This window comes from Ranitomeya imitator, chromosome 3, assembly GCF_032444005.1.
Source record: "Ranitomeya imitator isolate aRanImi1 chromosome 3, aRanImi1.pri, whole genome shotgun sequence".
Taxonomy (NCBI): domain Eukaryota; kingdom Metazoa; phylum Chordata; class Amphibia; order Anura; family Dendrobatidae; genus Ranitomeya; species Ranitomeya imitator.
Window position 1 is genome coordinate 665657549 of NC_091284.1, and position 27034 is coordinate 665684582.

The window sequence follows — 27034 nt, forward strand, 5'->3', positions numbered from 1 at the left end:
ACCATGATGAAGGGATATGCCTAGAAAAGAGGATCGAGGGGAGGGTTGCAGCAGAAGTTAGGTGAAGGTCTATTCTTGAGTAGGATTTTTGCGCTGGTGAGTAGTAGGTGTATCCCCGTGTGGGCCCATTTAGCTCCCTCCAAGCATCCGCAATATGATTTTCCTTCATCAGTTGAAGGATCTTTTTCCTATTGGCTTTTGTTATGTCCGTACGCCTTAAGGAGCTGCTATCTAGTGATGGGTTTATAGTAAGGTTGAAATCGCCACACCAGATAAGGTGTTGGTATGTGAGTGGGGTGAGTTTTGATAAGATTAGTTGAAAGGTGTGGGTCTGAGCCTCAGCTGGAGAGTAACTATTGATGATGCATATATTGAGGCCCTGGGAAGTTCCAAGGAGGATGACAAATCTACCCTCTGGGTCAGAGTATGTGTTAGTGCAGTGAAATGGGAAGTTATTTCTGATAAAGATAGCTACACCTCTCCTCTTGCGGTCCCAGGACGACAAATAATGTTGTGAGAAGTGTGAGTCAAAGTACTTTGGGAATGAGGAGTTAGTGAAATGAGTCTCCTGCAAACATATTATATCAGGTTTCTGTTTCTGATAATCTAGAAAAGCCTTCTTGCGCTTTATAGGCGAATTGAATCCCCGGACATTGTGAGAAAGGACTCTACACATGTTTAAATGTGTGTCTATTGCTAATGAATGTGAGGTAGTAAACTAAGGTCACAATAGCCTCTATCCCATCACTGCGTTTGGTTATTTTGAAATTATAACGACTATTTCTAAAGGAAAACATAAGGAAGGAGACAGACATGGGGAAGACAGCAACAAACAAAGCAGATAGTACAGTCAAAAGGACACTAAGTCCAAGTATTATGGTGATCTGGGTTCCCATAATAAGTAGTAAACCAGTGGTCACCAATTTCAGGCAGCATGTAATAACTCCGAGGGTCCCAACCCCTGTGGGAGGTTAGTAAAATAACAAAAAAAAAAAAAAAAAGGGGGGGGGGGGGGGAAGGGAAAAGCGAAGGGGAGGGTAGGTGGAATTTGGATAATTATAATAAACTTGTGGTATGTAAACCAGGCACAGATTGTTAGTATACTCATCTGGATCCGTTAAATAATAGATAGGACAAGTTCAGGTATTGTAGAGACCGCAATTGCGAAACGAGTCACAACTTCCTTTCATTTCCCTTGCATTTTGGCTTCTTGTTCTGGGGGAGTCCTTCCATTCCCTTATCGGTCTGGATCTTCTTTGGGGTAGAGGGGGGATGTCGGTGGAAATCGGTATTCCCGCTTTAGTTAGGGCCTGTTTTCCCTCCTCCAATGACCGGCAGACATACAATTGTGAATTAGTTGTAAAATTTAGGGCGAAAGGGAACCCCCATCGGTATTTAATCTGAGCTCCCTGGAGGGAGGCTGTGATGGGTCTGAGTGATCTCCTTCTGGCCAGCGTGGCCGCCGCAATGTCCGCATAAATATGGACAGTATCCGGTAAGCCGGGCAATGCAGGCTGGTTTCTGGCTGCCATTAGAATTAGGTCTCGCGTTTCCTCGTAGTGTAGTTTTAATATTACGTCTCTAGGTATTTCACTCGAACGAGGCCTACCCAGGGCCCTGTGAATTCTAGTGATATGGAGGAGAGTTGGATCCAAGTCAGGCAGGAGCGCTTTAAATAGAGCGGTCGCTGTATCCTCAAGGGCGACTATATGTTCAGGGAGGCCTCTTAATCTCAGGTTGCCCCTGCGTGACCTGTTTTCGTAGTCTTCACACCGAAGCTCTAACTCAGTGATGCGGTCGGTGTGGCGCTTAAGTGTGTCATGGTCCTCCTCCAATGCATCAGTTATAGCCTCCACCTTCTCCTCTAGGCAGGTTGTGCGCTGCAGAACGTCCTGTAGCTGTGTCGCTATACCTTGCATGGCAGAGGACAGCTCCGTCCGGAAGGTCTCCTGCAATGATTTTATAAGCGCCGCTGTGGAGACCGTGGTCTCTGCGTTTGCGGCTGCTTCTCTCTGTTCTCCATCTCCCTCTGTCATCAGGGCTTCAGCCGGAGATGGGGCGGCCGCGGCGGCCATTTTGGAAGCGTTGCCGCTTGAGAGGAGCTCCGATATGGAGCGGCCTGCTGGCTGAGTTGCACTGCCTTTTTTAGGCATTACCGTCTGCCGCACTCCCGGGAGTGTAGGTGATCCGAAGGCGGTGTTTCCGCTGTGTCCTGGTTGCTGGAAGGGGTTATTTCGGGACCATCGGACAGCGGAGCTTAGCGCGACATGTCCGCCGCTGCCAGAGTCCGCGCATGCGCCACTCATTTGCTCAGTATTTTTACCTCAGTATTTGTAAGCTAAATTGGCAGCCTGATAAATCCCCAGCCAACAGGAAGCCCTCCCCCTGGCAGTATATATTAGCTCACACATACACATAATAGACAGGTCATGTGACTGACAGCTGCCGTATTTCCTATATGGTACATTTGTTGTAGTTTGTCTGCTTATTAATCAGATTTTTATTTTTGAAGGATAATACCAGACTTGTGTGTGTTTTAGGGCGAGTTTCGTTTGTCAAGTTGTGTGTGTTGAGTTGCGTGTGGCGACATGCATGTAGCGACTTTTGTGAGATGATTTTTGTGTGGCAACATGCGTGTAGCAACTTTTTGTGTGTCGAGTTGCATGTGACAGGTTAGTGTAGCAAGTTGTGTGCAGCAAGTTTTGCGCATGGCGAGTTTTGCGCGTGGCGAGTTTTATGTGTGGTGCCTTTTGAGTATGTGCAAGTTTTGTGTGAGGCAACTTTTGCATGTGTTGCAACTTTTGTGCATGTGGCAATTTTTCCGCGTGTGCAAGTTTTGCGTGTGGCGAGTTTTCCATGAGGTGAGTTTTGCACTTGTGGCGAGTTTTGCAAGAGCCTAGTTTTTGCATGTGGCGAGTTCTGCGCGTGGCGAGTTTTGAGTGGCGACTTTTGTGTTTCGACTTTTATGTGGCGAGGTTGGTGTATTTGTGGTGAAATGTGTGCTGAGGGTAATATGTGTTCAAGCACGTGGTAGTGTGTGGCGCATTTTGTGTGTGTGTTCATATCCCCGTGTGTGGTGAGTATCCCATGTCGGGGCCCCACCTTAGCAACTGTACGGTATATACTCTTTGGCTCCATCGCTCTCATTCTTTAAGTCCCCCTTGTTCACATCTGGCAGCTGTCAATTTGCCTCCTACACTTTTCCTTTCATTTTTTCCCATTATGTAGATAGGGGCAAAATTGTTTGGTGAGTTGGAAAGCGTGGGGTTAAAATTTCACCTCACAACATAGCCTATGACGCTCTCAGGGTCCAGACGTGTGACTGTGCAAAACTTTGTGGCTGTAGCTGCGGCGCCTCCAACACTTTTCCTTTCACTTTTTTCCCCATTATGTAGATAGGGGCAAAATTGTTTGGTGAATTGGAACGCGCGGGGTTAAAATTTCGCCTCACAACATAGCCTATGACGCTCTCGGGGTCCAGACATGTGACTGTGCAAAATTTTGTGGCTGTAGCGGCGACGGTGCAGATGCCAATCCCGGACATACACACACACACACACACACACACACACACACACACACACACACACACACACACACACACACACACACACACACACACATTCAGCTTTATATATTAGATGAAAGCAGTTAGATAGTGTAGTGAGGGAAGCACAAGGACTTTTTAACTCAAGTATATTAGAAAATAGTTTAGACTATGGCACTAAATAGATAGAGGGATGGGATGACAATTGCTTTAATTATCTGAATAGTCATTTTTTTCTGATTTGTATTGGATCTGATGAGAAGCACATAAGTAACAAAATGTTTCTTTTCTACAACAGTAGAGAAATCCCGAGACACAAGCCTCCTCCTAGTGACTGTCCTTCCCATAGTTCTCTTCGTCATCATTCTGATGTTTTTCGCATTCTTATTCTGGAAGATGAAGCAAGGCAGCCGGAAGAAGCCCTTGCCAAGACTCCTTGCCATTGACTTTGGGCATGCCGACATTGTTAATGCATCAATAGTCGGTGACAGCACTTTAGGGGTGAGTCGTTGGAAGGACGATGTAGATAACTTGTGGAGAAGTTTTTTTTTCTTCTTCTGAATGTTGTTTTATTCATACTCAGAGCAGTGTATCCAAGTCTTTATATTGAACGGCAACCATAACATGGAAAAGTCCAGATTTATCTATTTTTGTGCCTTGTGAATGGGATTTCTGGAAAACTCACCCTTATTTCTACTATTGTAACATGCAGCAAATTTTCAGCCCAAAAATCCAGAGCAGAAAATCCGAAGCATAATCACAACATGGAAACATGCCTCAATGGATCCTGGAGTAAATAAGTTTTAATATTATTAAAGGGGATGGCCACATTATCTTTATTTTAAATGTGTGGAAACAGGATTTGTGGTACTTGTTCATATACAGTATATAGTAAGGCTATGTTCACACGTCGCGTTTTTGCTGCGTTTTTTTAATGCAAATTTTAAGCTACCTTTTACAATACCAGCAAAAGCTACGAGATTTCAGAAATCTCATGCACACACCTTTTTTCTGACTGATTTGGGAAAACTGCTTTTTGAAAATTGTAGCATTTAAATTCTGCATGGAAAAAATGCAACTCTGCAACTGATAGGACCCATAGAAGCGCACAAGGCGCAAAACGGTCATCATCCGACATGTACCGCACAAGAATCTCCTGCTTCCATATTTAAATGTGAACAATAAAGTGAACTTTTTACACGGGACAGCGAGTGCCACCTCTTGTCTATCTTACATTAACATTGCCTGAATAGTTTTTTCACTTTGTACGGCACCCGAGATCCCAGGGGCAATGTATTACCAACTTTCCCTCCATGGACATAAACGCTGGCTGCAGGTGCGACAGTGGTGCCGGTCTTTTTTCCTCATCCCCGTTTTCTTAAATTACAAGTGTGCCGTCACTCTGAGCGACTACAGACTTGTGAATCCTCGCACTGCATGCTGTGAGGATTCTCTGGTGCTGGCGCCAGGAGAGAAGGGAACGCGACCACAAATTCAGTATGTTATTTGCATACTCGCAGTCACATGCCGACTAGACGGTATCCGGCCTTGCATAATGCAAGTGTATTGAGCAAGGTCAGAAACAGTCTAACCAGATGTCTTCATTTTTGCAGGATCTTTTAGACTCTACTACTGGTAGTGGCTCAGGGCTACCTTTCCTGGTACAAAGAACTGTGGCTCGCCAAGTTACACTTGTGGAATGTGTAGGTAAGAGTCGACAATGACACCTACTTTAAGGCTAAGTTCACATGATGAGTTTTTGGCTTGTGTTTGATGTTCCATATTTTCGCCGCACAAAAAACGCAGCGCATTACAGTTCTATCAAAGTGGATGGGATTTATAGAAATCGCAGGCCCCCTTTTTTATTCTTCCGTCCACATAGCTGTATGAGAGCTTGTTTTTTGCAGAACGAGTGTGGTAAAAATTACCAAGCACCATAATTGTCCAGGTCGGTACAATCACAATACCAAACATGTCCAGTTGTTTTTTTAATTATTTATAAGGAGAAAAAAAAATTGACATTTGTTAAAAAAAAATATATTGTGTCGCCATTATTGTGACCTGTAATGTAATCTTTGGTTGATGGACCAGTATAAGGGCTTGTTTTTTGTAGGGTGAGACAACATTTCATAACACTTAAGGCAAATATGACATTTTGACCATTTCTTGCTGCATTTTTTTGCAGCGTTATGGTGACCCCCCCCCCTCAAAAAAAAGACCTACAATTTTGACTAATTCAAATTTTTTTCTGGACATGGTTTATGATTGGATTAATTATTTTTATATTATAGATAAGACTCGTGTATTTTTTTAAAAATATCTTTTATTTTTTCAAATTTAAAAAAAAAAACAACAACTTTTTAGTGTATTAGTTAGCTTTTTAAGGGATTTGAACCTGTGATCCTCTGATCACTTGTATTATATATACCAATACTCCAGTATTTTTGTATATTATAAAAATCATGGTCTCCTTTCCCCCATTTCACTCTACCCCTCCACCCGACCTATCCATCAATGTCAATGGCTGCTCACTTTCCCAAGTCCTGCACGCTCGGTGCCTCGGGGTGATCCTTGACTCTGTCCTCTCTTTCAAGCAACATATCCAAGGTCTTGCCTCCTCTTGCTGATTCCAAATCAAAATCATTTCCCGAATCTGTGCATTCCTTGACCAAGTAAACCACAAAAACACTAGTGCACGCCCTTGTCATCTCCCGCCTCGACTACTGCAACCTCCTGCTCTCTGGCCTCCCCTCTAGCACTCTGGCACCACTCCAATCCATCCTAAACTCTTCTGCCCGACTAATCACCTGTCTCCCCGTTATTCCCCAGCCTCCCCTCTCTGCCAGGCCCTTCATTAGCTTCCTATTGCTCAGAGGCTACAGTTCAAAATACTAACAATAGTATTAGATCAACGTGTGCACAACCTAGGAAGGTGCATGGGTAGGTTCCCAAACCGTTATGACTAGGGTTGAGCGACTTTTAGTTTTTTAGGGTCGAGTCGGGTTTCACGAAACCCGACTTTCTCAAAAGTCGGGTCGAGTGAAATCGGCCAATCCTATTGAAAAGTCGGGGTCGGGGATCGGCCGAAACTCGAAACCCAATGAAAGTCTATGGTTTTTTTTTTTTTTTATATTTCCTTCAGGGCGATATAGCAGAAAAGGCGGTAATTCAATTACCGGCTTTTCATTTCTCCTGCCAATACCCGACATGATATGAGACATGGTTTACATACAGTAAACCATGTCATATCCCCATTTTTTTTGCATATTTCACACTACGAATGTTATTAGTGTGTATATGCAAAATTTCAGCTCTCTAGCTCTTAAATTTAAGGGTTAAATCGCGGAAACAATTGGCGTGGGCTCCCGCGCAATTTTCTCCGCCAGAGTAGTAAAGCCAGTGACTGAGGGCAGATATTAATAGCCTGGAGAGGGTCCACGATTATTGGCCCCCCCTGGCTAAAAACACCTGCCCCCAGCCACCCCAGAAAAGGCACATCTGGAAGATGCGCCTATTCTGGCACTTGGCCACTCTCTTCCCATTCCCGTGTAGCGGTGGGATATGGGGTAATGAAGGGTTAATGCCACCATGCTATTGTAAATTATGACACCTATCCATTATTAATCCAGTATGAAAATAATAGTATGAAAGAGTTAAAAAAAACACAAACACATTATTAAAAAGTATTTTAATGAAATAAACACACCGTTTGTTTTAATATTTTATTGTACGCTCAATCCACTGGCTGAAGACCCTCGTTCTGTAACAAATAAAAAATAATAAACCAATAATATACATACCTTCCGTAGATCTGTAACGTCCCACGTTGTAAATCCATCTGAAGGGGTTAAAATATTTTACAGCCAGGAGCTCTGCTAATGCAGCGCTGCTTGTGGCTGTAAACCCCAGCGAATGAAGGTAATGTAGGTCAATGACCTGTAGTTACCTTCATTCGCGGTGATGCGCCCCCTGCTGGATGTCCCTGGAGCGTGGGAAAAGTTCCCAGGCTCGAGGTCATATGAGGACATCCAGCAGGGGGCGCAAATAGGTGCAGAAATACTATAGAAATCTGTAACATCAAAAACTTACTAAAACTCTATGAGGGGAACGTAGCCTAAAGGTGTTTTTTCTATCAGTTATATACCTGGCTACATACTGTTTTTCATTGTGGACACCTTACCAGAGGCGTAGCTAGAGCTTTTGCCGCCCGGGGCTGTTCCCGAGTTTGGCGCCCCCCCCCCCCCTTTCCCTCGGCTCAATACACACAAAGGTTACCAAAAATGGTTTTCCTGTTTTGTAGAACTTAAACTGGGCCTAATGGTGTCACCCCCACATGCCAAACCTGTGACTTAATACCACCACACCATGACCAGACCACATAGTGAAAGAATAATACTACATACAAGGGACAAATACCACCGCACCATTTCCAGACCACATATTACCACCACATAGTGACTGAATACTACAATACTGATCAGTAATAAAAAAAACAAAACACAATACTATCACCATAAATGCCAGTATTCACAGGAAATCTGTACTTAGTATGCAGTGTCTGTGTAGAGTTAATACAGAGATCACTGGTGGTATTATACACAGGAACTCTGTATATAATGTATAGATAATACAGTGATCACTGGTGACATTATACACAGGAGCTCTGTATATAATGTATAGATAATACAGTGATCACTGGTGACATTGTACACAGGACCGCTGTATATAGTATACAGTGTATAGTGTCAGTGTATAGGTAACACTGACTCACCAGTGACGTCTCTAGGTGAAGTCCTTCATCTTTCATCCAGCACAGACCGCCATCATTCCTTCCAGCCAGGACTCGTTTCTGCAGGAAATAACACAGTTATCTCGAGCTCCGCTTGCAGAACACATTACTTAATTTTTCACAACTTCTACATTACACCACATGAAGAAAAAAAGGTGACATAGTGTCACTCTGCACAGTAACAGGACCGCCCCCTCATTTAAAACAGTATACTCAAAAAATAAAATAAATACATCACTGCAGTAATAATATCCCTTAATTACCCCCTATGGTAATAATATTCCCCACCCTGGCCCCGTTTATCTCATTCCTGGCTCCAGCCATATGTTCTCGCATCCTGTCCTCATGAGTATCCATTCTACCCCATATGATCTCCCCATCCTGCCCCACCACCCTCCATCGTATCCGTCCTGCCCCATGATCCAATCCTGCCCCATGATCCAATCCTGCCCCGTGTCTCCAATCATGCCCCGTATCTACATTCTGCCCATGCCTCAAGTCCTGCCCCCAGTGTGTCCAGCATATTACCCCCATGTTGTCCAGCATTGCCCCAGTGTGTCCAGCATATTACCCCCAGTGTGTCCAGCAATCTGCCCCAGTGTCCAGCATTGCCCCAGTGTGTCCAGAAATCTGCCCCAGGGTCTCCAGCATTGCCCCAGTGTGCACAGCAATCTGCCCCAGTGTGCACAGCAATCTGCCACAGTGTGCACAGCAATCTGCCACAGTGTCCAGCATTGCCCCAGCGTGTCCAGCAATCTGCCCCAGTGTCCAGTATTGCCCCAGTGTCCAGAAATCTGCCCCAGGGTCTCCAGCATTGCCCCAGTATATCCAGAAATCTGCCCCAGTGTGTCCAGAAATCTGCCCCAGGGTCTCCAGCATTGCCTCAATGTGTCCAGAGATCTGCCCCAGGGTCTCCAGTATTGCCCCAGTGTGTCCAGCATTGCCCCAGTGTGTCCAGCATTGCCCCAGTGTGTCCAGCATTGCCCCCAGTGTGTCCAGCAATCTGCCCCAGTGTCCAGCAATCTGCCCCAGTGTCCAGCATTGCCCCAGTGTGTCCAGAAATCTGCCCCAGGGTCTCCAGCACTGCCCCCAGTGTGTCCAGCATTGCCCCCAGTGTGCTCAGCAATCTGCCCCAGTGTGCACAGCAATCTGCCCCAGAGTGCACAGCAATCTGCCCCAGCGTGCACGGCAATCTGCCCCAGCGTGCACGGCAATCTGCCCCAGCGTGCACAGCAATCTGCCCCAGCGTGCACAGCAATCTACCCCAGCGTGCACAGCATTGCCCCAGCGTGTCCAGCAATCTGCCCCAGTGTCCAGAAATCTGCCCCAGGGTCTCCAGCATTGCCCCAGTATGTCCAGAAATCTGCCCCAGTGTGTCCAGAAGTCTGCCCCAGGGTCTCCAGCATTGCCTCAATGTGTCCAGAAATCTGCCCCAGGGTCTCCAGTATTGCCCCAGTGTGTCCAGCAATCTGCCCCATGGTCTCCTGTATTGCCCCAGCGTGTCCAGCATTCTGCCCCATGGTCTCCAGTATTGCCTCAGTGTGTCCAGCAATCTGCCCCATGGTCTCCAGTATTGCCCCGGTGTGTCCAGCAATCTGCCCCATGGTCTCCAGTATTGCCCCAGTGTCTCCAGCATTGCCCCCAGAGTCAGACATAAAGAAAAAAAAAAATTCCTCACCTCTCCCGTTCCTAGCGCAGGTCCGGTGCAGCCAGTCAGCGTCTCTCCGGCTTGCAACGCTCAGGACAGAGAGGCTGAGCGGCGCGCACAGTGATGACGTCATCGCGCCCTCTGCCCTGAGACGTCGCAGAGTCAGAGAGCGCTGAAGACGCTGCAGCTGCCGCAGGAACCAGGAGAGGTGAGTATAAAGAGCGGGGGCCGGGGTTGGGGGGAGCCTGGTCTTGGCGGCAGACGGCGCCGCCCGAAGATTTAAAGTGCCCGCGTCTTTTTTTTTTTTTTTTTCTTCCTCCTCCTGCAGCGCCGGCCGCCCCCCCCGCATTGTGCCGCCCGGGGCGGCCCGCCCCCCCCGCACCCTCCTTCCTACGCCACTGCACCTTACATTCAAGATCTCCAAACAAGATAATGCAGCTCTAGATAAGCGTATATTCACATACGTAAGAACTTTACAAATCCATGCATATACTGCAGAAAGAAGTCTATTCACAAATGGAAAATCATTGACAAGTTCCAATTTTCAAATAGATTTGCTTACAAATTAGCTTCCAGTCAGATCAATGAGAAATCTGCCACATTGTGCAGACAATAAGGATTTGTTTCCCATTTTGATTGAAAGGAAATCTGTCTGCAGGTTTTGGCTATGTTATCTGAAAGCAGCATGACATGGAGACAGAGACTCTCAATCCAATGTGTCACTTATTGGGCTGCTTCTGCAGTTTTAATGAAATCACTGTTTTCTCTTCTGCAGATCTAGCAGTTCTCTGAGGCTATGTGCACACGTTCAGGTTTTTTCGCGTTTTTTGTCATGTTTTTTCACGCTAAAAACGCTATAAAAACTCATTTAAAACGCATACATTATGCATTCTATCATTTAGAATGCATTCTGCATGTTTTATGCACACGGATGCATTTTTTTCCGCGAAAAAAAACGCATCGCGGTAAAAAAATGAGCATGTTCATTATTTTTGCGGATTTTCTGCGTTTTTCCCGCAGTTCTATGTATTTGGGAAAAAACGCACAAAAAACGCACCAAAAAACACGTAACAATCGCGGTAAAATCGCGGTAAAAACGCATGCGGATTTCTGGCAGAAATGTCTGGTTTTTGTCAGGAAAATTTCTGCAAGAAATCCTGACGTGTGCACATACCCTGAGTGTTGAGCTCCGTATAACCCCGCCCACACCACTTATTGGCAGTATTTAGTGATGAGCGAATATACTCGTTACTCAAGATTTCTCGAGCACGCTCAGGGGTCCTCCGAGTATTTTTTAGTGCTCGGAGATTTAGTTTTTCTTGTCACAGCTGAATGATTTACATCTGTTAGCCAGCATAAGTACATGTGGGGGTTGCCTGTTGCTAGGGAATCCTAGATAGATATAGCGATAGATAATAGATAGATGATAGATAATAGATACGCATGGAGGCGTATTTGTAATGGCGATAATGAAACTATGTCCAGCGTCATTGTAAATGGCCCTCTGCGCTGTAAGCCTGATGTAATGTTGTTGTTCTAGGACCTGTAGTCCCACAAGTATTTGTATAGTTGCAAAGGGAGACTTGCAGGGTTGGTCAGAGAGCAGGGCGGGAGTGGTTACAGGTACATAATGTGACCATGGTGTGGTCACATGGTTGAGAATGTATGTACCTGAATGGTCAGAGTGTGAGGTCCTGTGAATGGCCTGTGTGTTGGATTGTACTGGAGTGGACTGGATTCCTGGAAGCACATGGTGAGGCTGTGGACTGAAGGCCTGTGTGTTGGAAATGCCTGGTACTGGACTTCCTGACTAGTGCACGGAGAGGCCGTATCTGCAGAGCCTGTGATGGTTACTGTGTTAGGGAAGCTACAGTTCCGTCTGCGGGTCTGGACTATCTGAAGTGCCCTGGTCACATGGTCGGTGACCCCAGTTCGGCAGCTTCCCTGGGAACCAGGACTGACAGGAGTCAGTGTGTGGAGCAGGAGCTCCTGTAAGGTAACTCCAGCTAAAGGGGGTTACGGGCAGAGAAGTATCTGCCATTGGAACAGACTGTCGGTGGTTTGTGTGTTCCTTTGACGTTAATGAACTGTTCGCCGAGTTAAAGTGCTATGGACTATGTGCAGGCCTGTGATGTGCAACATGGTCTACAGTGCGGTTTATGACATTTAATTAAACCAAATAGACTGTTTTTGTGAGAAACCGCACCAGAGTGCTTTAATCCCGTTGCCAAGCGAGTGTCCCCCAACCCACTCAGGTAGCGCTATCTATAGCTATATCTATCTATCTATCTATCTTTCTATCTATCTATCGCTATATCTGTCGTATCTATCATCTATTGTTCTATTATCTATTGTCTCACATCTTAATACCCGGCACTCGGGAGCGGAGCGTGCGGCTGCATGTATTCTTCGCTCCCGCGTGATGGCGGCAGTGCTGGGTATTAAAAAGCGAGGCTCATCCGAGTTTCTCTCATGTGTGATCCTGGCCTTAAATAAAGACACACACACGAAATCTGCGTTAGATCGGGGTCACACTTGCAAGAAACTCGCATGAGACTCGCACCTCAATAACCGGCAGTGCCACCGGCACTCGGGACCGGAGTGTGCAACTGCATGTATTTCTATGTAGCTGAATGCTCCGGTCTCGAGTGATGGCGGCAGTGCCGGGTATAGATGCGAGAGACTTGTGCAAGTTTCTCACAAGTGTGACCCCGGCCTTAAATGCAATATCTATTTAATTTTAAAAAATAATTTAAAAAAATGACGTGGGCTCCTGCACAATTTTCTGCGCCAGAGAGGGAAAGCCAGCGACTGAGGGATGTTTGTAGCCTGGGAAGGGGTTAATACCCATGGAGCTTCCCAGGCTATGAATATCAGCCCGCAGCTGTATACTTAGCTTTTACTGGCTATTAAAATAGGGGGACCCCCCAAAAAACAGGTAAGATATTATTTAAATTGGTAGACATGCATAGTAAGCTGCGTTTACCGCATCTAATGATAGTCTATGGTAAATTTACGGTGTGGCAACGGAGCGTCGCCGCATTGTAAACAGACATGCTGCATTCTGGAGAGAAGCGCCACATGTCTGTTTACGCGGGTCTTCCGACTGTGTCTTTTAATGCATAGTGGAGATAGGAATTCAGGAAATCCCCTCCACTATGCTGTAACATCTGAATGCTGTGTGTTTGACGCTGCAGCTCTACGCAGCGTCAAACACGCTGCGTTTCCTGACCGTGGAAACATAAGGCTCTGAAAACTCCAGTTCACGTGAATTTTACTATCTGCTGCTATGGATTTGAAGCGAATACTTATAATACTTGTAAATATAATCTTATTGTTTTTATTTTTCAATATTTAGGTAAAGGGCGATACGGAGAAGTATGGAGAGGATTGTGGCAGGGGGAAAATGTGGCGGTTAAAATATTTTCTTCTCGGGATGAACAGTCGTGGTTTAGAGAGACAGAGATTTACAACACAGTTTTGTTACGTCATGAAAATATTTTAGGTAAGATATAGTTACTTTGATTGGTTAAAAGACAGTCGTATTGTCCCTGCAATATTTTCCACTCTGTCATATAATCCTGCAACATTTTCGATAATCCATTTTGGTTATCTCCTCATTAATTATACACATGTAGTGGTAATGGATGGATGAAATTACTTTGAGGGCTGCCATCCCATAGTATAAAACCACACTCTTAAATCTAGACTGTAGTCTAGACTCACCCGAGGACCTTGCATTGCACCATAGGGAGTCTAAACATTTCCAACATACTGCACATTAGGAGAGAAGAGTTTCTGCATCTTCACGGACAGTATGCTATGTTTTAAGCATTGGACTCGGTACAGCAGAGGTCTCAAACTCAGCTGGGAATATAAGCCGCACATAGAATTAATTTGAATTTGATGGGCGCATTCTTCGCATTCGCATTCGCATTCTTCGCAGGACGAGATGACATTTTTAGTGTTATGATATTTTTTTCTATACCCTTTTTTTGATAATTTCTTTTATAAATTTTTGTAGCTTTTTTTGTTTTATTTTTTTTTTAATGACATTTACCGTATGAGTTATTGTACACTTTTATAGCCTGGGCCATTATGGATGCGACAATAACAAACTTGTTTTGTTTACATAAAACAGCATTTATAGTGGCATCATATTTTTAGATGATTTTTTCATACTTTAGTTTTAAGTTTTTTACAAATGATTTTCCTTTTTTTGTACTCCTATTGGCAACATATAGTAATATTGTCTTACAATTGGCACCATGCAGTAATTCTGGCCAACATCTTGTAGTCCTAGTCCCCATCTTGTAGTAATGTCCCCTTCCTGTAGTAATGTCCCAAACTTGTAGTAATTTTCCCATCCTGGTCCCTATCTTGTAATAATTACCCCATTCTTTAGTAATGTCCCCATCTTGTAGTAATGTCAAGTGCTACAGTAATGTCCCCATCTTGTAGTAATTTTCCTATCCTGGCCCCTGTCTTGTAGTAATGTCCCCATCAGTGTCCCGATTCTGGTCCTCATTTTGTAGTAATATCCCCATTTTGGTCCTCATCTTGTAATAATGTCCCCTTTTGTTCTGCTCTTCACATATACATTAAAAAAAAGAAATATCCTTCTCAACTAACCTTGCTCCCTTCGTGAACAGCGTCCCCTTTCTTCCACAGCTAGGGCTGCACCTGGCAACAATGCAGCCGATTGGCAGGTATTGTTATTGTGGTCTCTGCACCGCGATACATTTCAAATTAATGTGCAACCAAGGACGCATATTCAACTAAAAAGAAGTGATGGCATCGGCGACCCTATGGACTGGGCTGCGATAGTCACAAGAGATTCTGTGCTTCTGAGCCGCAGCCTCAAGGGCTGCAAGTGGGCCGCAGCCTCAGGGGCTACATGCAGCTCAGTGGCTTCATGTTTGATACCCCTTGGGTACAGGGTACCCCAAAGCCTACTTACTCCCACGAATAAATACCCTATATTAACAAACCCCATAATATATACACAGTACATGTTGTTCTACCCCATACTATATGCACAGTACTTGTTCTACTTACCTGAATTCAATCCCATTTTTCCTTCCAACGTGTTTTGCTCTCAGTAAGGCCGGTTTCACATGTCTAACTTCCACTATCTGAGTATGGACCGATCATGAGTCTCCTGGCCCAACTCTACAGTTTCACGTATGCCTATGAGGCTTGTAGTGCAGCGGGGTGGTGCAGTGTGACAGACAAGCAGTGACCACAGGAAAGTTCAAAACAAAGTGTCTTTAATGTCCAACATACTCACAAATGGAAAACAAATGGTATCCTCCAGATTGCAGCCGGGAATCAAGACAGTCTGTATCCGAGACAGGTTGCCTTGGACGACTGCACCACCGTGTCATGCTTCATGCTGAGGGGTGCCAGGCCTTTTGGCTTTACTTGGCTCCATATTACTTCACACAGGCTGAGCTTTGCAGAGCCACCTGCTCTGCAGTTTGCAAACCAAGACTGACACACCCAACTCTTTGCTGCAGGGTGTTTAAATGGAATCCGTGGCCATGGGCCACTTGTAAGACCCGGCCTGGAGGGCGCGAACTGCCCCACTAACATCTTCTAGTTCGCTCCAAAAATAAAATCCCATGCCGTTTTTTCTTAAATCTGCCTTGGTCAAATAGCTAGTTCAAGACCAAACTTACTTTTCTTTTGCACTGCAATCACAGCTATATCTGTGACTGCAATGCACTACATGCAATTCTGTGTGCATCCTGGGGGACACATAGCGACCCTCGCATATAACACCTGTCACTACCTCAATACCCCCCCTTGTGGGGTTGAGCACTTGTCACCATACAGAGGGCCCATGACAGGGCATCTGCATTTCCCTGCGACTTCCCCGTTCAATGTTCCACGGTGAAATTAAAGTTCTGCTGAGAGAGAAACTATCTGGTGACCCGAGCATTCCTGTCATACCGGCCTCCTCTGATGCTGCGGCCGCTTCTCCTATCAGTCCCGCTCTCTCCATTTCTCCACGCCGCTCTCAGTGTCGCGCCGGTTCCCCGCGTCCTCTTCCTGCTGCTCGGGGATTTCAGTGTGGGGTGCGCACTCCTCTTCCCTCCCGTCCTGTACCTGCTCCACACATGCGCCTTAGGACGCGGGCGTGCACTTCTTCCTCCAGTTAACCATTTCGGACCCTCCCTGCTCCTGTCTCCTCCAATCAGGTACACCTTTGGGCTATATCAGGCCTCGCCTCCATAATGGAGGTGCCTGATTGCTGTGTGCAGTTTGTACCTTCGTTTGGCCCTGTCTGGTTCAGATCCTTTTCTGCTCCAGTCTGGTCCGTTTTCTCAGGCTCATTCTCCTCCTGTCTTCCCTCCGTTTTCCCAGCCTGTCTCCCTTGGTTTGTCCCTTCCTCCCCTCTCCCTTTTACTTTCATTCCCAGGATTTCTCCTCCACTTCCGTCCTTCCCTTCTGTCCTTTCCAGAGCCGTCCCTCTTGGTGCCAGCTGTTGCGGTATTGTTCCCCTCGGGCCTGCTCCCCATCTATCCCTGTATAGGGGTTGTCATCTCGGGTTCGCTCGCCCCTGGGTGTATCAGTACCGTGACCCAGAGGGTCCACTCTCTGTCCGGTTCTTCCGTCCTCACGGTCACTATAGGACTGCGCTCAGATTTCATCAGAGTGCAGTCAGATTGTCACAGTCTTCCGTCCTCACGGTCACTATAGGACTGCGCTCAGATTTCATCAGAGTGCAGTCAGATTGTCTCAGTCTTCCGTCCTCACGGTCACTATTGGACTGCGCTCAGATTACATCAGAGTGCAGTCAGATTGTCACAATTCCTCTCCTTGGCATTTCTCATCCATACCAAGGGGAATGATCTGTCACCAAGCAAAATGGTCGATCAAGTAAATAATAGCGTAGGGACTCCAAGGCCCACTTAATGGCGAGGCACTCATTCTCCACTACGCTATAATTTTTCTCCGCCACGGTGAGTTTCCTACTTAGGTAGGTGACTGGATGTTCCTCTCCATTCACCTCCTGTGACAGGACTGCTCCTAGGCCGTTAGAGGCATCCGTCTGCACGATGAAGCATTTCTGGAAGTTGGGGCTAATGAGCCAGCGTTACCTTCATGGATTGATACGCTTCCTCCACCTGGAGGTTCCACTGAACAATGAACTGCTTCTTTCCCTTGAGGAGATCGATTAGGGGTGTTGTTCTCCCTTAAAAATTAGGTATAAACCTCCGGTAATACCTGATTATTCCAAGAAATGCTCTCACCTGTTTGGTGGTAACAGGTTGGGGCCAGTTCTGAATGGCCTCGATTTTATTTATTTGGCATTTGATAACCCCTTGGCTGATCACGTATGCTAAGCACCAGGCTTCCTCAAGCCCTATCGCACATTCCTTGGGATTCGCCATCTAGCCCGCGTCTCTGAGCGAATCTACTACCGCTTGTACCCAGGACAAGTGGGTATGCCAGTCAGTACAAAAGATGATGATGTCATCCAAGTACGCTGACGCGTACTTCCTATAGGGTTCTAGCATGTGGCTGGGGCCCCGTGTAGGCCAAACGGAAAGAAGACATAGTGTTACAGACCCTACGGTGTTATAAAGGCGGTCTTTTCCTTTGCCGACTCTGTAAGAGGCACCTGCCAATAACCCTTGGTCAGATCGAGGGTGGTAAAGTACTGAGCCTGACCTAGTCGCTCAATCAGCTCGTGCAACCGGAGCACTGGATAAAGGTCGAACTTTGACACCTCATTTAACTTTCAGAAGTCATTACAGAACCATAATGATCTGTCCGGCTTCAGGATTAACACAATCGGGCTAGCCCAGTCACTCCTGGATTCTTCAATTACTCCCAGCTGGAGCATTTGTCGTACCTCACTCGCGATGGCTTGTCTTCGGGCCTCGGGCACACAGTATGGTTTCATTCGCACCCTTACGTGAGGCTCAGTGACAATGTCATGCTGGATGACAGAGGTATGACTGGGTAGTTCCAAGAATACATCTACATTCTCTTGTACTAATTTCCAGATCTCTCGACGCTGCTGTTTCGAGAAATGTGTCTACTATTTTCACCTCTCTCTCGGCCTTATCCTTGGCCGGTGACAGAGGGTTCCCTGTTGGTATTACCAAGGTCGCCTCCGCGACCAAACATTCCCAGTCCTTCCAGGCTTTTAGTAGGTTCACATGATATAACTGTTCGGGTTTCCTCTTCCCGGGCTGGCAAACTCGGTAGATCACTTCCCCCACTTTTTCCCTAACCTTATATGGACCTTGCCTCTTGGCCATAAATTTACTCCCCACGGTGGGCACTAGCACTAACACCCATTCCTCTTCTTTAAAGGATTTGACCGTAGTTCTGTTATTATATATGTGGCTTTATGCGGTCTGGACATCCACCAGATGCTCCTTTATTATGGCCCTGACTGCCGCAATCCGGTCCTGCATACTTCCACGTGCTTGATTACAGTCCTATGTGGTGTTGGCTTCTGTTCCCACATCTCCTTAGCTATGTCCAGCACCCCCCTCGGATGCCTGCAATACAGTAGCTGAAAAGGAGAGAAACCTGTGAAACCTGTAGTACCTCACAGATAGTGAACATCAGATAGGGCAATAACATGTCCCAATCCCTCCTGTTATTGGAGACCACCTTTTTGAGCATGGACTTGAGGGTTTTGTTGAAGCGCTCAACTAATTTGTTCTGGGGGTGATATACTGATGTGCATAACTGCTTTATCTTGAGGAGCTTGTACAGTTCCTTCGTCACCTTGGACATAAAAGGAGTGCCCTGATCTGTATGGATCTCCTTCAGTAGCCCAAGTCAACAGAACATGGAAAACAACTCCCGGGCTATAAGCTTAGCCGAGGTGTACCAAAGTGGAATGGCCTCCGGGTATCAGGTGGTGTAGTCTAAGACCACTAATATGTGTTGGTGGCCCCTGGCAGATTTTACTATATTGGCCCCACCAGGTCCATTGCAATCCGGTCAAAAGGTACTTCTATAATGGGCAGAGGTACCAATTGACTACGGTAGTGTGCTGTGGTTGAGGTTAGTTGGCACTCCGGACATGTATCACAGAACCTCTGGACCTCAGAATAGACTCCAGGCCAAAAAAAACGCTGCAGTATTTGCTCCTGCTTCTTTTTGGCCCCCCAAGTGCCCTACCAGCATGCGGTGTGAAACATTTCAAGCACCACCCGATGGTAGGATTGTGGCATTACCAGTTGTTCCACCACTTCATCCCGGATTTTAACCACCCTGTATAACAAATCCTGGTGGATAGCCATGCAGGGGAAAACAGCCTCAGCACCCGGTTGCTGAGCCTCTCCATTTATACAGTATGTATCACCCTTTCTTGTGCCTGGGCCAGAGTGGGATCCTGGAGCTGTCCAGAATGTACCAGGGGACACTTCCAGCTTGGGGATTGGTGGGGTCTTCTCGACCTCTCCTGGTCTTCCACAGGGACCAGAATAGGGGCAAGTCTTTTCCTAACACAGTCCCATATGGAAGGGTCTTCACCACTCCCACCACTCCGATCACATGACTGGGGATGGTAAAAACCGACCCGAATCATGGTCTCAGCTACCGCCTGTAGCCAAGACCCCGGAGATTTTCCGACGCTGGGGGCGCAATATGCTTATTTCCCGGCGCCATTAAAAAACGACACTGAGGTATATGTACCCTTAACTGCCGCCATTAAAAGGCTTATCAACGATCGTTAAGGGGTTAATTACGCTCTACAAACAGATGACAATTTCTTTTGTACATTAAAGATGTTGAGTTTCTGTCATTCTTGCTCCAAATTATCTGTTCATTATACAAAGCATTCTACAGATATCTATATAGTAAAGGTTTACAAAGAAACCTACTAAATATTGGGGCCTGGAGATAAGAAAATATTATGAGACATGGCTTTCTAGAGCTGGATAACATCTGTAGTATCTCCTTTGTAGGCTTTATTGCATCTGACATGACTTCTCGGAACTCCAGCACTCAGCTGTGGCTTATTACTCATTATCATGGCTATGGATCTTTATACGACTATCTCCAGAGGACAACCGTTGACCCGGAAGGTTGTTTACAGCTCGCTTTATCTATTATTTGTGGATTAGTGCACCTTCATGTGGAGATATTTGGCACTCAAGGGAAACCGGCCATTGCACATAGAGACCTGAAGAGCAGAAACATCCTTGTGAAATCCAATAAACAATGTTGCATTGCAGATCTAGGTAAGGGTCAGCAGTAAAACAGTACTAACTCTACTGGGAATCATGACACCTTATTATCTATATAAGGCCGATTTCACACGTCCTGATATTTCCGGTACCGGAGATGACAGTGTTCGTGGGTTAAATACTTGCGGCACATGTGTGGCAACCATGTGCTGCCCATGTGCTGCATCAGTACCACATGGACGGTCGACAGGGAAGAAGCGCTACAGTAAGCGCTGTTCTCCGGTGGCGGGTGCTGAAGACGCTCTCTTCATTCTCCCCTGCTCTGCCAGCGATCAGTATGAGCAGGGGAGAATGATGAGAGTTGTATTCAAGTGATAACAATGACAGCAGGCGGCAGCTGATGGGACTATTACTACCATCACTCTACACCTGCTGCCACTAATAACAGTGACAGCAGGAGCGGCTGATGAGAGTATTCCTCACCTGCTGCCTGCGCTGTAAATCTAATATATAAAGCTGTGTGTGTGTATGTGTGTATGTATGTCCGGGATTGGCATCTGTACCGTCGCAGCTACAGCCACAAAATTTTGCACAGTCACACGTCTGGACCCCGAGAGCGTCATTGGCTATGTTGTGAGGCGAAATTTTAACCCCGCGCGTTCCAATTCACCAAACAATTTTGCCCCTATCTACATAATGGGGAAAAATGTGAAAGGAAAAGTGTTGGAGGCGTCGCAGCTACAGCCACAAAATTTTGCACAGTCACATGTCTGGACCCTGAGAGCATCATAGGCTATGTTGTGAGGTGAAATTTTAACCCCGCGCTTTCCAATTCACCAAACAATTTTGCCCCTATCTACATAATGGGGAAAAGTGAAAGGAAAAGTGTTGGAGGCAAATTGACAGCTGTCAGATCTGAACAAGGGGGACTTAAAGAATGAGAGCGATGGCGCCAAAGAGTATATACCATACAGTTGCTAAGGTGGGGCCCCGACATGGGATACTCACCACACACGGGGATATGAACACACACACACAAAATGCGCCACACACTACCACATGCTTGAACACATATTATCCTCAGCACACATTTCACCACACATACACCAACCTCGCCACATAAAAGTCGAAAGACAAAAGTCACCGCTCAAAACTCGCCACGTGCAAAACTCGCCACATGCAAAAACTAGGCTCACGCAAACCTCGCCACAAGTGCAAAACTCACCTCATGGAAAACTCGCCACACGCGGAAAAATTGCCACATGCACAAAAGTTGCAACACATGCAAAAGTTACCTCACACAAAACTTGCACATACTCAAAAGGCACCACACAAAACTCGCCACGCGCAAAACTCGCCATGCGCAAAACTTGCTGCACACAACTTGCTACACTAACCTGTCACATGCAACTCGACACACAAAAAGTTGCTACATGCATGTTACCACACAAAACTCATCTCACAAAAGTCGCTACATGCATGTCGCCACACGTAACTCAACACATACAACTTGACAAACGAAACTCGCCCTAAAACACACACAAGTCTGGTATTATCCTTCAAAAATAAAAATCTGATTAATAAGCAGACAAACTACAAGAGCAACAAATGTACCATATAGGAAATACGGCAGCTGTCAGTCACATGACCTGTCTATTATGTGTATGCGTGAGCTAATATATACTCCCAAGGGGAAGGGCTTCATGTTGGCTGGGGATTTATCAGGCTGCCAATTTAGCTTACAAATACTGAGGTAAAAATACTGAGCAAATAACGTGTGAACGAGGTCTAATACAGGAGGAGATGACATACAGATATATACTATATACAGTGGAGATGACACACAGGTATATACTATATACAGGGGAGATGACACAGGTATATACTATATACAGGGGAGATGACACACAGGTATATACTATATACAGGAGAGATGACACACACATATATACTATACACAGGGGAGATGACACATAGGTATATACTATATACAGGGGAGATGACACACAGGTATATACTATATACAGGGGAGATGACATACAGGTATATACTATATACAGGAGATGACATACAGGTGTATGCTATATATAAGGGAGATGACAAACATGTATATACTGAGGTGAAAATGAGAGGTGTGAGGTGAAAATGAAAAGGTGTGAGTATAAAATGAGAGGAGTGAGGGAAAATAGTGGAGTGATCAGAAAATGACAGATGTGAGATCGAAATGACAAGTGTTAGGGGGGAATGAGAGGAGTGAGGGAGAAAATGAGAGGTGTGAGGGAGAAAATGAGAGATGTGAGGGGGAAAATGAAAGATGTGATTTGGAAAATGAGAGGCGTGATGGGAAAATAAGAGAAGTGAGGTGCTATAACTAAACACAGATATTTACTATGCCCAGGCAACGCCGGGCTCTTCAGCTAGTAAATAAATATATGAAAAAACCCAGCGTGGGTTCAGCCCTATTTTCTATAATCAGCCAGGCAAAACTGACAGCTGGGGGCTGCAACCCTCAGCTTTCAGCTTCAGGAAGGCTATTTATCAAGAACAGAGGGGGTCCCACCAACCACCAGCTGTCAGATTTGCCTGGCTGGTGAAATAGAGGGGAACCCATGCCAGGTTTTTTCATTTATTTATTCACAGCACAGGCAGTGGGTGAGGAATACTATCAACAGCCGCTCCAGCTGTCACTGTTATTAGTGGCAGCAGGTGTAGGCTGATGGGAGTAATAGTCCTATCAGCCTGCGCCTGCTGTTATTGTTATCTCTTGAATACAACTCTCATCATTCTCCCCTGCTTGCGCTGATCGCCGGTAGAGCAAAGGAGAATGATGAGAAAGCATTCAGCACCCGGCGCTGGGGAACAGCGCTTCTTCCCTGGCACCCATCCATGTGGTACTGATGCGGCACACGTGTGGCACACGGTTGCCACACATGTGTTGTAAGTATTACACATGGACACATGGACACTGTCATCTTCAGTAGCGTTTTATCCGGTACTAGAAATATCAGGATGTGTGAAACCGGCCTAATATAAAGAAAGTTTAACCAAATATCATAATGTTGTTTTATATTTCATTTTTATTTGCTTTTGGTGTTATTTAGTTGAAATAATAAGTAAAGGGGTTTATTGCAAACTAAACACATGATGCCCTTGGTGGTGTTAAGTACCTAGCACCCCTACAGATCAACTGATATCGGCATAAAAGAGATATATGGGGGAGAACACAGCAGCCCATTACACTGTTTAGTGGCCGATGCCAGGTACTGCACTTTATCTCTTACTCATTTCAATTGTTTTATTACAGACAACCTCTTTAAGTGTAATTTTGTCCTTGCATAGATGGCATGGACTCAAATAAGCAAGCCATTAAAGGGGTGCTCCAGTACCTAAAATGTCCTTTCTAAATATCTAGATTTACTCCCTAACCACTTTTGCAATTTGCTTTATTACACAATACCCTACACTTCTTCCTATCTGGCTAATCCCTAAATGTGTGTTTTTTACTTCGCTACCTGCGACGTTTTGTTTGAGAGGAGTCTTAAACAGGATGTCACAGGAGGCTGGGGCTGCACTCACTTCCCTGCCCCTTCTGGAACAGGATGTCAGTAGGGGGCATCACTGCCGTTACTCACTAGTTTCTTGCACTGTCGCCCTCTTAGGCTATGTGCACACGTATTTTTGAGGTCTGCGGATGTTTCCACAGCGGATTTGAGAAATCCGCAGGTAAAAGGCACTGCGTTTTACCTGCGGATTTACCACGGATTTTAATGTGGATTTTGTGAAGATTCCACCTGCGATTTTACACCTGTGGATTCCTATTATGGAGCAGGTGTAAACTGCTGCGGAATCCGCACAAAGAATTGACATGCTGCGGAATGTAAACCGCTGTGTTTCCGCACGGTCTTTTCCGCAGCATGGGCACAGCGATTTCTGTTTTCCATAGGTTTACATGGTACTCTAAACTCATGCAAAACTGCTGCAGACCCGCAGCTACGGATCCGCTGTGGATCCGCAGCAAAATCCGCAACGTGTGCACATAGTCTAAAGATGTCCAGGATCCATGGTGATAGACACTGTGGGAGAGGTGAGTGCAGCGCCGGCATTCTTCTTCTATCTCTTCTTCTTCTAACTGTGAAACAAGACATTGCCAGGGGGCAGAGATAGAAGCAGTGAGTAACAGTTTATCCCCCATCCTGCATCACATGTTTATTGATGCACATTTTACTCTGCAGCACCATTTGTAAATGTGCTTTATAGTTATACCATCCAGCTTAATGTACAGTATGGTGTCCTCAGCCAAATTGTGAAGGTCCTATAATTACCTTTATTTTTTTTTATAAGTTATATTTTATTATATGTCATGAATAGCAATAAAATACAAGTGAACCCTTTATCAGGTCTTGCAGTGGTGCACTCACAAAATGATGACTACCTAGATATTGGTAACAATCCGAGAGTTGGCACCAAACGTTACATGGCACCAGAGGTCTTGGATGAAACCATCCGCACAGGTTCGTTTGAATCTTACAGACAGACCGATGTTTGGGCATATGGACTGGTAGTGTGGGAAATTTGCAGGAGAACAATTATAAATGGTGAGTTTTGAATATATATTTATTTTCTAATGTTCATTGTTATTATTCTACAATCTTGGATAAAAGTTTTGCGACTGGCATAAATTTTGTTTTTCACAAAGTTTCCTGCTTCAGTTTTTATAGTGGTACTTTGCATTAACTCTAGATTGTTATGAAATTATAAAAAATAGAGAGTACAACTGACTAATTTCACAGTACTAGTGAAAGGAATGCAGTGATATCATACCATAGGGCTTACATACAAAGTTGTAAAGCCAAAGGAAAATGCACACAGTGATGTCTCAGTGCCAAAAATAAACATTCGTATGTCCATATTGGGCAAATTGGCCCATACACGCCTTGCAATTTCTGCATCCTGTATAGGTATGCTCTAAAGGAATTTGGGGGTAGAACTAAGAATGTTGAAAGAATGTTGTAGAATGTTAACCCCTTCCCATTATATGACTTACTATTACATTAAATGTCAAGATCCTATGTTTGATTTAGGCTCAGAAGTTGAGCCTGCATCTTTCCTGACAGATGATAGCTGTGCAACTCAGCCATCATCTGCTTCTAACAACAGCTGCTGTCAACCACTTAAATGCCAGGTGTCAATCTCTAATAGCAGTATTTACAAAGCAGGAATGGTGCCGTGGCTACATTTAAAGAAATCTTACATTGAATATATGAAAAAAGGTACAATGTTTAAAAAGTTACAACAAGCTGAAATAGCCAAAAAAAAAACATGCCTAACAGGCAGGTACGGACTGGGGTTGGAACTCAGCCCTGGCATTTCAAAACACACAGGCCAATGCCATCCCCGTCCCCAAGCACCAGATGGGATATATTACTAATTTTACCCTGGATGGAGGAAAGCAAGATTTACTACACGACCAATGTTTCCAATGATACCCGTGGCCTGCTGGGGTAAGTGACTGAGTCAGTGACTTTGTGCTCCGTCACAACTCTTAACAGTATGGATGTCTTGAGAACACTGGTTCTTTAAACAACATAGCAGACAAGGCAGCCCACAGCCAGACAGGCCCTTCTGGCATTGGCCAGAATTGCCAGATGGCCAGTCCTGCCCAGCTAACAGGTAAAACAATTATGATTAGATTGAGGAGCGATTCTTTGCGGTGGAGATCACAGGAGAAATTTCAGCAGATCTAATTCACGTTGTCTCTTCTGGATCTAACCATGTGTTTTTCTGTATGAGCTAATATAAAGCATCTCATCCACACTGCTATCCTCCCCCTGGTCAGTTGAGAGGAGGATGACTTATGTAAGGCAAGATGTCTTTTCTCACAGGAGTTTCCAAATGGAATAATATGACAGCCATATGTCCGACCATAATTTCTCCATCCTAGACACACCAAACATGACTATAATATGTCCAGAATTTTGATTGATATTACAGTTCTTTGATTTCCCACACTCAAACATCCTGCCGCTTGAACCCACAGAAGCGATTATGTTCCCTGATCACAGATATATCCGTGGATGGTGTTGATATCAGATTATTTTACATATGGCATGGAAATATTCTGACTGATACTGGCTCTGCATTGACCCCGGCTGCCACTCAAAAAATAAGCTCTCACACAGCTCAGAAAATGGCAATATTTTTTATACAAATTTACAACTTTTTTTTCACCACGTACCATAATTAAAAATAAAAACGATACAATTTTAGTACTGTGACTGGGAAAATCATGTTAACTAGTCATTTTTAGCATGCAGTGAATACTGTAAAAGCAAAACCCACAAAACAATTGTTAGAGTGCATTTGTTTTGCAATTTCACTGCACTTGAAATTTTGCTCCCGTTTTCCAGTATATCAAATGGTAAAAAAAAGATGAGATTCAAAACTACAACTCATCATGCAAAAAAATAAACCCCTATACAGCTAATATGGTGGTGGAAAAATCAAAAAGTTATCGCTTTTGGAAGGAAGGGAGGGAAAAACATGCAAAAACGGAAAATCTCCTGGTCGGCAAGGGGAGGAACCATGTGTCAAATTTCAAAAGAGACATGAAATAACTTTAAATAAGTATAATGCTATCTATGTGATTGGATAAAGTCATATAACACTCTATTAGATTCAACTGGCACAAAACAAAGGGAGAAAAACTTGATAATTCCACAATTGTATTCTGAGAGATTCTTACAAAATCTGACCAAAAAACCTCTGTATCCCTCTGAGCCATGATATTGCTGCGCTCATTAGCCTACATATGTGTTCAGATTTAAACGGTTTGTATTTCCTTTCATCTTGTCCATAAAAAACAAGTTTAGATTTAGGGTTTTTGTGCA

At 45.0% G+C, this 27034-nt stretch overlaps 1 protein-coding gene across 1 annotated transcript in view; it reads left to right on the forward strand.

Annotated features, from left to right (window-relative positions):
• The window catches only part of ACVRL1 (activin A receptor like type 1), a 159822-nt gene that overhangs the window by 77702 nt on the left and 55086 nt on the right, over positions 1 to 27034 (forward strand). Inside the window, exons 4-8 of the mRNA XM_069758304.1 lie at positions 3846 to 4048; positions 5161 to 5254; positions 13343 to 13489; positions 19926 to 20201; positions 24545 to 24742. Of these exons, the coding sequence (XP_069614405.1) occupies positions 3846 to 4048; positions 5161 to 5254; positions 13343 to 13489; positions 19926 to 20201; positions 24545 to 24742 (918 nt within the window). The remainder of the gene's footprint in view (positions 1 to 3845; positions 4049 to 5160; positions 5255 to 13342; positions 13490 to 19925; positions 20202 to 24544; positions 24743 to 27034) is intronic.